The sequence below is a fragment of the Psammomys obesus genome, unplaced genomic scaffold (genome assembly GCF_907164565.1).
Source record: "Psammomys obesus unplaced genomic scaffold, mPsaObe1.curated_primary_1811, whole genome shotgun sequence".
NCBI lineage: Eukaryota > Metazoa > Chordata > Mammalia > Rodentia > Muridae > Psammomys > Psammomys obesus.
Window position 1 is genome coordinate 5470466 of NW_026585686.1, and position 13080 is coordinate 5483545.

Here is a 13080-nt window from a genome sequence, read left to right on the forward strand (position 1 = left end):
GTTTAGTCTTTGCTAGTACTTGACCCCATTTCCTTGATGGTTCCTTTAGATGCCATGGTAGAAGCTTCTGTCCCCGAGTTCCAGCACCTCAGTCTACCTGTGCTGTGCACAGGATCAGTGTTCCACTTCAGATGCTCACGATGTGAGGCTCCACTTTTCTCCTTAGGAAGCTACCTCAACTCGTGCAGACAGTTGGTAACAGTGGGGATGGACAGTCGGTAACTGTGAGAGAGAGTAAATAAGACAAAAGTCCCACCTTTCTGCCCTCCGGAAGCTTAATCTTGTCATGCTCGGCATGGGTCCTCAAAAGATCCTAGCTGGGCACTGAGGCGTGTGTCTGTAGTCTCAGCTCCTTGGGAGGTTGAGGCAAGAGGCTGTTCTGAATCTAAAGGTTAGAGACTTCCTGACCAACTTCGTCAGGTCCCTCAACTGCCTTCAGCAATAAAATCACTCATTGTTGCCCTTCCCCTGTCCTTCTTGCCAGCTCCCATCTATCTACTTCCAGGATCCCTTTCTACAAAATTACCCATAACACAGTCCTTTCCCCCAAAGTTCCTTGTAGGGCAACTCAGATTGTGATACTTGCCATTGCTGCCATGTAATTCTGACATGCTTTTCCTACCAGCCTTGTCTTTCTCACAGTGACTTGTGGCCAAGTTTCATTTTATAAAAGGCACCACTGACCACCAGATTCTTTAGCTTTCTAGAATACTGTGATTCCTCCTCCCCATTAGGAAGGTAGATGAAGTCACCACGTCCTATGAGGGAAGCTGACAGTTCTAGGCTGGCAGGGATCCCTCTTTGAATGAGAGAGGCTGGGAGGAAGTGTCAGGCGTTGGCTTCTCTGCAGAAGACCGGGTGTTCGCTGATGTCACTTGTGAGCTGTGATGTCCTTGGTCCCAAGGCTAAGACTTCAAGCATGCCCATCTTTCTCAGAAGCAAGACTTGTGGACAGAGTAGTCATCTGTGGTCTCACTGTGATCACAGTGGAGAGCTAGAAAGAGCTGGTGGAAAGAAATCCCTTCCTCACTTGGGTGAGGCGGGGGAAAGCCTTCAGTGTCCACACAGAAGCAGCAGCTGCTCACTGCCCCATGCGTTCATGCTCCCAGTTGGCTGTCCAGATGCCAGAAGCCAGCCTGGTGGCTCCATCTCTTCAGGAAAATGAGCCTCTATGAAGACCACATGCACCAGGGCCTTTTCAGGAGGAGGAAGAGACTAGAGGACCAGAGATAACCAAAGAGTATCAACGACAGGAGGGCATTCAGGAAGAGCCTGGGGACATTATATAAGTTACTTTCAGTAGGCTTCTATGTGTCTAGTTAGATATAGCTGACCTACTTTCTTCATGGAGACATTGTAAGCATTAGATGAAAGAATGAATAGCAGATCCTTATATAAACTACATGTGACATAAAAATGTAATGTTCTCTTCATGTAAACCCCACAAACCTCTCTCACCTGGCCCCCTAGTAATGGCTGCTGGGTCACACTACCTTTTCAGACTTTGGTCATGCTCCTTTTTCAGACTTTGGTATATGACTCAGTTTCCAGTACTTTGGGTATTGGTTATTACTTGTTAATTCTTGAGGTTGGGACCCGTGATAACCAATACAAGAATCCACCTTCATATCAACACTGGCATTTTCCCTTCTACAGGGAGGCCAAAATCTCAGTGGCTGTGGGCGATACGCGTGTTCTGTCTAGTGCTGTTCTTTCAGCCGTAGATAAAGACTCACCCAGGGAGAATATTCACTATTTATTTGAAAGACTTCCCCAAAATGGGCAACTTCAGCTTAAGGTAAGTGACCTTTTAAAAATAATCAATTCTTATTTTTAATGCGTGTGTACCCAGATGAGTTATATGTGTTATATGTGCCAGTTTTTATATGTGTTATATGAATTATATGAGTTATATGTGCCAGTTTTGAGCAGGTGCCTACCGAGGTTAGAACCTTTGCAGCTAGAATTATAGGTGCAGGTGAGCTGCCTGTTTTGGGTGTTGTTCTTCTGCAAGAGCAGCGTGTGCTCTTAACCACTGAGCAATATGTCCAGCCCGAGAGTGGCCCTATCACCTTCATTTCCCAAAGCAGATGTGAACTTTACCAATATACGCTCTTGTGCAATTACATTTATTCTCACATACGCGTAGTTTTCATTCGAAAGTAGAGCATTTCCTTTTCCTGTTAAGAAAACTTTTGAATATGTTTCCACTCCTCCTTTTTCTTCCTCCCCAACTCCTTCCCTCCGTCTTCAACTTCTACTTTCGCTCCTTCCTAATGCCTGTGTCCTCCTCTCCCATTCCAGTGCCATTCATTTCACTTCTCTCATTTTCTCTGCCGTACTCGAAGCCGTTCTCAGGAACATGGCAACATTTAAAAATCTGTCTTGGTGACTGTCTTTATCAGGAAATCTCTTTTTCCAGCCTCATGGAAATGTTGTGAGAAGGCAAAATCTTGAATCAAAAAACTACACTAGGCAAACCTTCAGGTCGTGGCCATCCCTCCACCCCACTGATGGCTGTCATGTCTTAGTAACTGCTGTATTAGAATCCATCAAACTGTGTGACAGTAAAGCAACATTCCTGCATTTGTATGTGTTCCAAACTTAATGCTTTAATGGAAAGTGGAAAACATGGGAACATGAAGGCACATGAAGGGTTAAGTCACTCGGGCTCTGGTGCTAACTGTTCCAGGAGCTTGCTCACACCCTCTTGATTCCTTTTAGTCCTGTTATAGCAGATTTCTAGTCTATTCAGACTGCAGCCGTCATGCTTAATGACTAGCCCAACCTGAATTATAGATCAGCCACTGGAGAAGGTCAGCCGACTCAGGGGTCAAAACGTTTACATGAATGGTGGCTAGAGACCAGCAACAACCTCTAGCCAACCTCGATGTGATTACCTGAATGCTTGAGTCTTAATCTAATGCAGGCTCAGTTTAGAATAGAAAAGCAGCGAGGATTCATTCTGTGGGGAACAGCTTGATTGTCACAGAGTGTGGGTACCACAGAGAGTCAGAGAGAAGAGCAATCACTGATTTAAATTGAGGTACAGCTGTGTCCTTATTTCATTTCAAAGCGTAATGAAGCAGAAACGCAGTGAGAGTGCACACGTTTGGGTGGCTTGGGGCCTGAGTGGCTTCAGATATGAGAAGATCCAGATGGGTCCAGGCCCCAGCAGGGCTACACACCATTTTCTCACACCTCCCTCGGGCTCGCTGAGGCTGGCTGGCTGAGGCTAGGGAACAGGTCTCCAGGCCTCCTGGACTCTCAAGGCTTCTTATTTTCTTGTTAGCATCCCTTCATTTGTGTTTGTTTGTTTGTTTGTTTGTTTGTTTTGTTTTGTTTTTTATTTTAAGTTTCTCTCTCTTTTTTTTCCCCTTCCTTTTCCTGGCATCAGATGATTGTGTTGTTTCAAACTCATATTTGGGAATGTAAATGAAGAATTAGAAACAAGAGCGCAAATGATGCCTTCCCCTGTATTTATTTTCTAGGACAATATTATCAAGAGGAAAAGTTAAAAGCAATTCCATGCAGCCTGGCTTAAAACGAGTCTATTTGAAAATCTTTATTTGCAAATATACCCGCTAAAAGGAAAAATAGCTCAGCTTAACTGTTGTGCTATAAGTTACTTCACTCAGCAGACTTGCACAGGTCTGCAAATGTCAGGTGGGCAAAAATGTTCCAGGAGAAGAAATCGCACCAAGTAGGAGAGCTCAAGAGGAGTGATGATGTAGCAGAAAGGAACTGGGGATGGATGACTAACAAAAAAGAAAACACACATGACTTAAATGTGCTCCAGTCTGTTGGCCAGACAGGCAAACTGCACTGCAATTCTTATTGTGAATCACTGAAAAGGACATTTTCTTCTAGTTATATTGAATGATTTTTTGCGAACTATTCTTAGGGAAAGCTATGCTAGGAATTTAAGAGAATTAAAATAGTATTATTTTTTAATTTTATAATAATAATAATAGTATTATTATTTTAACTTTAATTAAGAGAATGTAAAATAGTATTATTAATACAATATAAATTTATTATTCCATAATAATTTTCCAGTTATTAGCCAGTCTGCCAGCCTAAAAGCCTTTCAATAACAAAAATGCCACAATTTCTGCCCCCCAAACTGTACAAAATACGTGTTTAACTAAGGTTGAATTCAGCTTCGAGATCCAGATGGAAAATGTAGATGGTATTGACTGTCTACTGTGTGTGTGTGGTTCGGGGAATAGGGGGCGTGATGGGGATCTGACAGCTTCCTTTAGGTTTTAGTAAGGCTGGACAGTGGGCTGGGGAAAATGCTAATGCATTCTGATTCTGTTTTACCCAGTGAGCTTGTAAACACAAGTCATGTTGAAAAAAAAAGGGTGTGTGTATTTTATTAGTTATACAAAATTCAAAACTAAAATAAATAAAAAGAGGGAATTCCAAAAGAAACATATTTAGTTTCTAAGCAGCCAGTTCCAGCAACTGATTGCCCACCTGCTCTCGTTAATTGGGATATTTAATCAGCCATGATTACTGATGATAAATACTTCGGAAATACCAGTGCTGTTGAATGGCTTTGTCAAAAGTCCTTTGGTTGAAGCTGTTTTTCACCCAAGGTCTTTAATTATTTTAATATATTTCTTTGAAAGGAACACACACTGGTGAAGAGTAGCGTAGAGTTTCCCCCAAGCATCCCTATCAGAAGTTTTCAGGGCATGGGGAAAATGTCCACTATGAACCAGGGAAGCCAGAAGGCTGCCTGACTGTAGCACCTTTCAGATAGGGAGGGACTGGATCCCTCTCTCAGCTGGCATGCAGTGCACTCAGGAGGACGTGGACCTGAACTTGCTGAGATACACACACACTGGCAAAGTGGGTTCCCAGGATGGAGACAGCTTCACCTTCTACCTCTGGGATGGGGATAACAGATCACCTGCATTTGACTGTCACATCATCATTGAAGACTCTGGAAAAGGTAAGAGTGCGTTTACCCATGCTTACTGGGGCCAGTGGTTGTCAGTAGAAATGAGCTGGTTTAAGTCCACACATTTGTGAATTACAGGCCAAGAAAATTTCCTGACTTCCTTCCATAGGTATCAGGCACACACATGATACACAAACACACCCACTCAGGCAAAACACCAATATATGCAAAGCAAAATAACAAAAGAAAGAAAGGAAAAAATGTTTAAGCAAAGGACAATGTGAGTTCTTGATACTCAACTGCCGCTATTCTATAATTTATGAACTTACACCAGGAGGTTAGGAATCCTATCCTGTTCGCAGACTCAGGGTCTACACACTTTCAGATTAAACAGTCTTTGATCCTTAGTACATGCTGTATTGACTGAATGCTTCCTTATTTGGTCGTGAAGCTCAGAACTAAATTCAGTGATTTGAGTGCAATTTAAAAACCCCAACAACTTTATTTTATGCATGTGGAATAATTACAATTGTCCTCAATTAATTTTTATATGAGTTAATGTTATTCCTTACATTTTATTTACTTGCTTTCCAGTTATAGAATATATTCTGTGATTAAGGATGATCAGATAAATAAAGTAGATGATGCTGAGTACATTTATTCTTTTCTGCAAAAATATCACTGTACTGGTTGGGTTTGTACAGCTTGACACCTGGGAAGAGGAGCTTTAGTTGTGAAATTGCCTCCATCAGATTGAACTGTAGGCAAATCTGGGGCTATTTTCTTGGTTAATGATTGGTGTGGGAGGGCCCGTTCTACTGTGGATGGCACCACCCCTGGGCTGGTGGTCCTGAGAAGTAGAAGAAAGGAGGCTGAGCAGGCCATGGGAACAAGCTAGTAAGCAGCCTCCCTCCAAGGCCTCTGCTTCAGTTCCTGCCTCCAGTTCCTACCTTGGGCTCCCTTGATGATGGACTGTGTGACCTGTCAGCTGAAACCCTTTCCTTGCTCAAGTTGATTTGGATCAGTGTTTAATCACCACAACAGAAACGTAATTAGTACAATTGTGCACACAAGATGCTAGGCAAATGGAACACTCTAGCATTTTGGCACAAGGGAGGCGATGTGTCAAAGCAGGCTTTCTTCTCAGTGTCTTAGTTTCACAGCAGGGGAGAAGACATTCCACAGGCACCTGGGCCATCTCCTGTCCAGTCACCTCTTCATCTCTAAGTCCATAGTCACTTAGGAAGTGAGAGGCTGAGAAAGAGCTCATGGACCAAGGTCTCATCGATTCTGCTTGAAGGCAGCTCACTTTTCTTTTATGCCTTCCAGTGGCTGAATCACAGTCATAGGATATATTCGGGGAAGTTGGGCAATAGAAGCTTCCGCATGTACCCAGAAAGAAATGACCCTAGGTTACTGAGCACCTCACCACACCGAATTAATGTGCAATTGTTTTCAAAACGATTTATGAAAACCCATAGTAAGTGGTCAGATGTATTTATCCACGAACATTTAAGAAGCTCAGAATTTCTCTTGCTTCTTTGTATTGTTGTTTTATCACTGTGCAACATTGTACCCTGTTTTCCTGCTGTTTTTTTTATGCTACTTAATATGACATTTATAAGTTGCTTATGTTTCTCACGACTTCACAAGCATAACTTTTTATGAGATCCATTCATATTTTTTATTTAAATTTTTTTTGAATGTGTGTGAGCTTTGTGTGTATGTCTGTGTGTCACATGTGTGCCTGGTTCCTGTGGAGGCCAGAGGAGGGTGTCAGATACCCTGACACTAGAGTTACAAATGGTTGTAAGTTGCCATGTAGGTGCTGGGAACTGAATCCAGGTCCTCTGCAAAGAGCACCCAGTGCCCTTAACCACTGAGCCATCTCCCCAGCCCAAGCCTAACTTATCTCAAGCAGAGCCATACTGTGTAGCTGGCTGAACTATTTTCTCTATCCAGAACATATGCTCAGCTATGTCTAGGACCTATTATAAAAACCTTTCACCTTCCAGCTGTGATGTGATGAGTTCTTATTTCCACAGTGGCAGAAAGGATGCCTTTAGGAGCCATTTAGGGTGCACAGGTCTGCAGTTTACCCATGCCACTACTCGGCTTTGAAGCGCTGGAGAGCGAGTGGCAGAAAGGCAAGAGCTGGGTGCCCTACCCCCGCCCCACAGGCAGCTGTGCTCCTGGTAAAAGCACCCTGTAACATTTTAACTTTCCCTTCCTTGTTTGTTCCTCTTACTTCCTCACAGCATCTGAGGCTTAGATTTTCATTGGAATTTAGAATAATCTTTAATTCTTGCATTTCAGTTGGAGAAAAAAAAGTCAGTATGCCCAAAATACCAGTTTGGTCATTTGAAACAAAATTTCACAATCTTGCCAGTCCTGGGATTATTCACCCTAGAATGAAACACTCATATACATTAAATAAATAAACAAACACATACATACATACATACATACATACATACATACATACATACCTAAGATGTCTCCAGACATTGGCAAACATCCCAAGGGGGTGGGCTGGGGTGGGGTGAAGCGTAGGGGTGTAGTGTGCTGTATGAATTTGTGTGTGTAGTGTGGTCTGCATGCGTGTGCATGTGTGCTGTGTGTGTGTGTGTGATGTGATGCATATGTATGATGTGGTGTGTATGGTATATGTGTGTGTATGAGTGTGTGGCATAGACTGTGTGGTATGGTGTATGTGTGAGTTTTTGTGTGTTATGTGGTGGGGAGGGCACTATCAGCCCTCGTTAGAAATGCTCATCTGAAACTGTACTATCTTGGGCCAAAAAAAAAAAAAAAAAAAAGTCTCAGTGGGTCAAGGAACTTGCCCAACAACTCAGTTTCAATCTAGCAAACCCACATGGTGGACAGAGAAAACCAATTCCTTCAAATCAAATTGTCCTCTGACCTACACAGACACACGCAGACATACACATACACACATACTGAATAAATAAATGTAAAAATAAGTTAAGCCATCTTGATGTTTTGTTTTTGTTTTCTCAAGAGATTTGTCTTAGTTACTTTTCTGTTGCTGTGACTAGATATCATGACCAAGGCAACAGAGGGACATTCCGTTTCAGAGGGTTAGTCTGTAACCATCATGACAGGGAGCAAGGCAGCAGACAGGCAGGCATAGCTGAGAGCTTACATCTGACCCGCAAGTGGGTAATAGCGAGCCAACTGGAAATGTCCTGTAGTTTTGAAACCTCAAGGCTTACCCCCCAGGGACACACCCCCTTCAACAGGCCACACTTCCTAATCCTTCCCAGTCAGTTCTACCAACTGGGGATCAGGCATTAAAACATACAAACCCATAGGGCCCTTCTCATTCCCTAAGAAGTCTTATTGGATCTTGTGTTTTCAATCTATCTCACGTATTTATTTCATTTTCTTGTTGGATATTCACCCATTTAGTGCTGAATACTGAAGAGGGAGTGGCGCAGTGCAGTGCTTATGAGTTGGGCCTTTAGTGAGTGACTTTTAAAGCCAATTCTGTCTCCCACTCTCAGTAAGAGAGAGTCTCTAGCACTAAACAGTGCCTCCACATCCCAAAGTTATAATCTGGAGGCTGGGATAAAGCTCCTCCCTGAAGCAGAGCCCCACCCCCGTGCCTGACATGGAGCAGCCCTGCTCATTTTGATTGTTTACTTACTTTGTGGTGTTAAGAATTGAGCTTTGGTCCTTGTGCATGCCAGGCAAGCACTTTATAACTGAGCTGTATCTCCAACTCAAAGCTTTATATTTTAGGTACGATTATTTTTAATGGATCTCTAGTAAATGAAGCTGGTTTGTGAAATGCCGTCAGCCTATATGCTAATCACTTCTATCTTGCTCATTCATACACTTGTCTATGAATTTTTTAACATTATAAAATAGGTGTATTATAAAATGAGGCTTTGTTTCTTCAGTGAAGTGTTCACTCAGTCCTTTTGACTGATAAGTTAGAAAGTCCTTGCCAGGTGATGATGGCAAACACCTTTGATCCCAGCACGTGGGGGGCAGAGGCAAGCAGATTCCTGAGTTCGAGGCCAGCCTGGTTTATAGTTTTAGAACAGCCATGGCTATACAAAGAAATCCTATCAACAAACCAAACCAACCAAAGCAAAACAAAACAAAACAAAACAAAGGTCTTCCCACAGCAGGTTAGTCTTGACTTGAGCACACTTTGCCCTTTGTCTTTTATACTTACTTTGGACATTGTATGTTACATTTTTCTGCAACTTGGGGGAAGAGGACCTATCTTGGTTTAAAGCGCTAAAGGGACAGTCCATCATGGTGAGGAAGGCATGGTGGTGGCAACTTAAGGCAGCTCGCTACCCACTTTGCATCCACAGTTGGCAGACAGAAACATGAAGGCCAGTGCTCAGCTTTGTTGTCATATAATCTGCCCCACCAGTTAATGATACCGGTTAAGGTTTACATTCAGGGTAAACCCTTAGCAGTTCCAATTTCTAGAAACACTGTAACAGACACACCCTGAGTTGTGTTTCCATGATAATTCTAAACCCAAACAATTTAACAATGAACAGTCACCATCACAGGGATCACATTTGTTTGGAATTTAAAACATTTTGACAGTGTCGTCCATGAGTGCTGTATTTGCAGCTTCTCCACTCTCACCTCTCCTCTCCAGCGCCTTCCATTTCCATTTCAGTGCACCTCCCTCTCAAACCTTTGGCTTCTTCTTCTTTAATTACTACATACCAGACACACAACCTGCTGAGTCCATCTAGTCCATACCTGTGTTTAGGGCTAACCCCTTGGGACTGGATAACCTGTCAGGGGCTCATTCCTGGAGAAGACTGATTGCCCCTCTTTCAGCAGCCATTAGCTGCCTGTCACTCTCCATCTGAGGGGTGACCGAGCCTTGTGAGATTTCCCCCATACACATTGGCATGTCAACTGGTATTGTCATTTTGTAGGCCTTGTTTAGGCAACCATATTGTTATGATTTCATGGGGCAGCTACCCCCTCCCATAAAGACGACACTGTTTCTGTAGACATCCTGCTCCTCAGACGTAGTCTCTCTGCCCTTCTTCCCTTGTGATCCCTGAGCTTTAGGTTATGATATAAACGTTTCAGCTGGGGCTGGGTGCCCCAAGGTCAGTTGTTCTCTGCATTCCAAGCTGTTGTGGATTTCTGTAATAGTTCCATCTCCTGCAAAAAAGGATGTTCTTTGATGAGGGGTGAGGGAGTTTACAGCTGAGTAGGATGACTGGCTGCTTTTCTCCCTTGGCAGCTTGCGTGCTGTCTCCAACACTTGGAGAGCCGGTCTTCGGGGACATGGCTTCCAGGTCAGACGCAGCTCAGTCTCTCCAAGTCCTGTGTCTGAAGTGTGTGATGCCTTCATCAATGGGGACATTGAGTATTTTTTTTTTTTTTTACAATTTATTTATTTTATATCCTGATTGTAGGCCCCTCCCTCATGTCCTCTATCCCACCATCTATCCCTCGCTCCCTCTTCCCCACTAGCCCCTTCCCCTACTACATTGAAAGGGGAGTCCTCCCCCTGCCGTCTGACCCTAGCTTATCAAGTGTCATCAGGATTGCCTGGATCCTCTTCCTCTATGGCCTGGTAAGGCCGCATCACTAGGGGGAAGTGATCAAAGAGCAGGAAAACCGGTATTTTAAATATGAATCTTAACTAAAATCTTCTTGCCATGCAGGTGATATTGTCATTCACGCAAAACCACTCGTGGTAGCCAAAGGTGACAGGGGTTTCTTGACGACTGCCACTCTCCTGGCTGTGGATGGAGCAGGCAAGCCTGAGGAATTGCTCTACCTCATCACTTCCCCGCCACAGTACGGCCAGGTGGAGTCCGTTCACTATCCTGGAGTTCCCATTACCAGCTTTAGCCAAATGGACATAGCAGGACAGACAATCTGCTACACACACAAGAGCAGGGCAGCCGCCCCCAACGACAGCTTCAGGTAAGCCTATGACATTTTTCTGAACCCCTTCCTTAAATTAATGCTTAGGAAGAGAAACAAGAGTGAGGTTAGCATACCCCATGCACTAGCCATTTTACTGTGTGTCTCCCTAACATCTGCTTAACCCAAGGATACATGAAACAGTGTTATCTTTTAAAGGAAGGAAGATATAAGTCCTTTTCTGGTTCTTCTGTGGCTGTGTTTTCGTCTGTTTCCTGACTGAACTAAAAGAAAAAGCACATTATTGAAATGGCAGAAGCAGGGCAAACAAGCAGAGCCATTGTTAAGAGCAAAGAGTGATAAGCAGATCTGTGTTCAAGCTCTTCTCTGAAAGGAACACAAAGAGCTGAGAAGACCCTCGTTCCAGAACGACACAGAAACGTAATTTCCCCTTTCTGCATGCATTTTTCTATCTGAGAAAAAGGCACTTATTAGCATAATAAATTTGGCATGAGCAGACACTGCCTTTTGACACAACATGTTCCTGTAACTATATCATAAATCACATTGTCACAAAGTGGATCATATTTCCCCATAGAAACCAGGTTATAATTGGGGGCTGTGCACCTGCTGGAGGATTCAGTATCAAATAAATCACTGGGGGGAGTAACGATCTGGGGCGCAAAGGCAAAGATACAATGCTAAGGCAAATCTGTATCCATTTAAAATGTGGATATTGGTTTCCAGTCTCACAAAGCAGGAGAAATTCTGACAGTTCTGTCTAGTGCTGGGGGAAGCTGGCTGGACATGCGGTCCTTGATAAAATTGGAGACTCGGGCCAGGGATCAGAACCAGGCAACCTTGGATTAGTCATTGAGTATATGACCCACTGTTCACTTTCGCCAGCTAGAGAGCATTAATTACTGGGGACTTCTGAGCTCCAGGAAGATGTCTTGCCCCATCCACCTAACCTTCTGGAGCACGCTGTAGAGTAACAAGAATTGCAGACGCCCGTATGGTCCAGTGGGCAGCATAACTCACATGAGCTGTAAGGGCGTCCACGTTGAAATCCCTCTCTTCTGGGTCACATTTGACCTCTCAAAATTCCTGCCGTGATGGGCAGTCTGGGGCAATGAGGACGGTGTCGCGTACCGTTTGAGTGTTGAAGGTGATTTAATGACCCAGATTAAATCTAGTGTTAAGCAGCAACAAGAATACTGACAGATATGAACTGACGTGTCCCACCGCCCTCTCTCTTGTATGTGCGCTCCTGTGGGGGTGGCACACGTGTGTGCAAGTCCACACACACGTGGAACCCAGAGAAGAGCCCTGGGTGTTGTTCTTCAAATGCCATCTATCGTGTTTTTCAGATAAGGTCTCTTATTTAGCCTTGATCTTACTGGCCAGGCCAGGCTGACCAGTGAGCCCTGGAAGGCCCCCGCCCGTCTCCACCCCTAGCACCGGGACAACAAGCACACACTAGTACGCTCAGCTTTTTATGTTGGTTCTAGGGTTCAAATCCAATCCTCAAGCTTTCAGATCAAGCCCTTTACTACCTGATCCATCTAGGATATCGATAAAGAGGAAGGGGGTCAGGAAAATATCCTCAAACAGGAAGGTAATTATCTAATTGAGCAATAGCTTCACTGAGTTTGTGCTTGAGTGTTGTTGGGCATTAGAGAAAACATCAGAAGAGAGAGAGTCCTCTTCTAGTTGGCTCCTGTGTTTGAGTGCTATGTTACTATTGTGAGAATACAGGCTCAGGGTCATTTATTGCCTCTGTGACTCACGGCTCCATGAGCTTCGTCAAGTGACACAGCCACTCGTGTTGTTGCTCCTTCTACGGGACCGCATAGTGCTCCTTGTACTAGCCAAACAGGGTCATAGGGAGGCTTAAAGGAATCAGGCACCTGCTGTGCATAGACACATAGGCCTATCGGAAGAACTGAGTTAGCACTATCTGCCATTGTTATTATCCGGGCGTTGCCACTGTTATCATAGTCTTTCCTCGGCCACTGTCTCGCCTTCCGTCTTTGCAGTAGCAAGCGTGGTCATGGCAGAGAAGGGAAGTCTCAGACAGGAGTGGGGCCTGTGCTTTCCTCTGTCTGCCGAGGAAAGTGGGTACTCCTCGGTCTCATTCATGCCCACCAGAACCACGGATTTTAATTGTATATTCATTTCTGGGGCCCTTTGCTTCTGTCCATTCCTGATTCTCTAGTTAATGCCCATTAATGTCAGCTTCAGACATTAATGGCTGCTGGAAGAACTGGTGAGCTGGC

At 44.1% G+C, this 13080-nt stretch overlaps 1 protein-coding gene across 1 annotated transcript in view; it reads left to right on the forward strand.

Moving 5' to 3' along the window:
* The window catches only part of Frem1 (FRAS1 related extracellular matrix 1), a 124877-nt gene that overhangs the window by 63726 nt on the left and 48071 nt on the right, over positions 1 to 13080 (forward strand). Inside the window, exons 21-23 of the mRNA XM_055629458.1 lie at positions 1657 to 1798; positions 4768 to 4963; positions 10597 to 10861. Of these exons, the coding sequence (XP_055485433.1) occupies positions 1657 to 1798; positions 4768 to 4963; positions 10597 to 10861 (603 nt within the window). The remainder of the gene's footprint in view (positions 1 to 1656; positions 1799 to 4767; positions 4964 to 10596; positions 10862 to 13080) is intronic.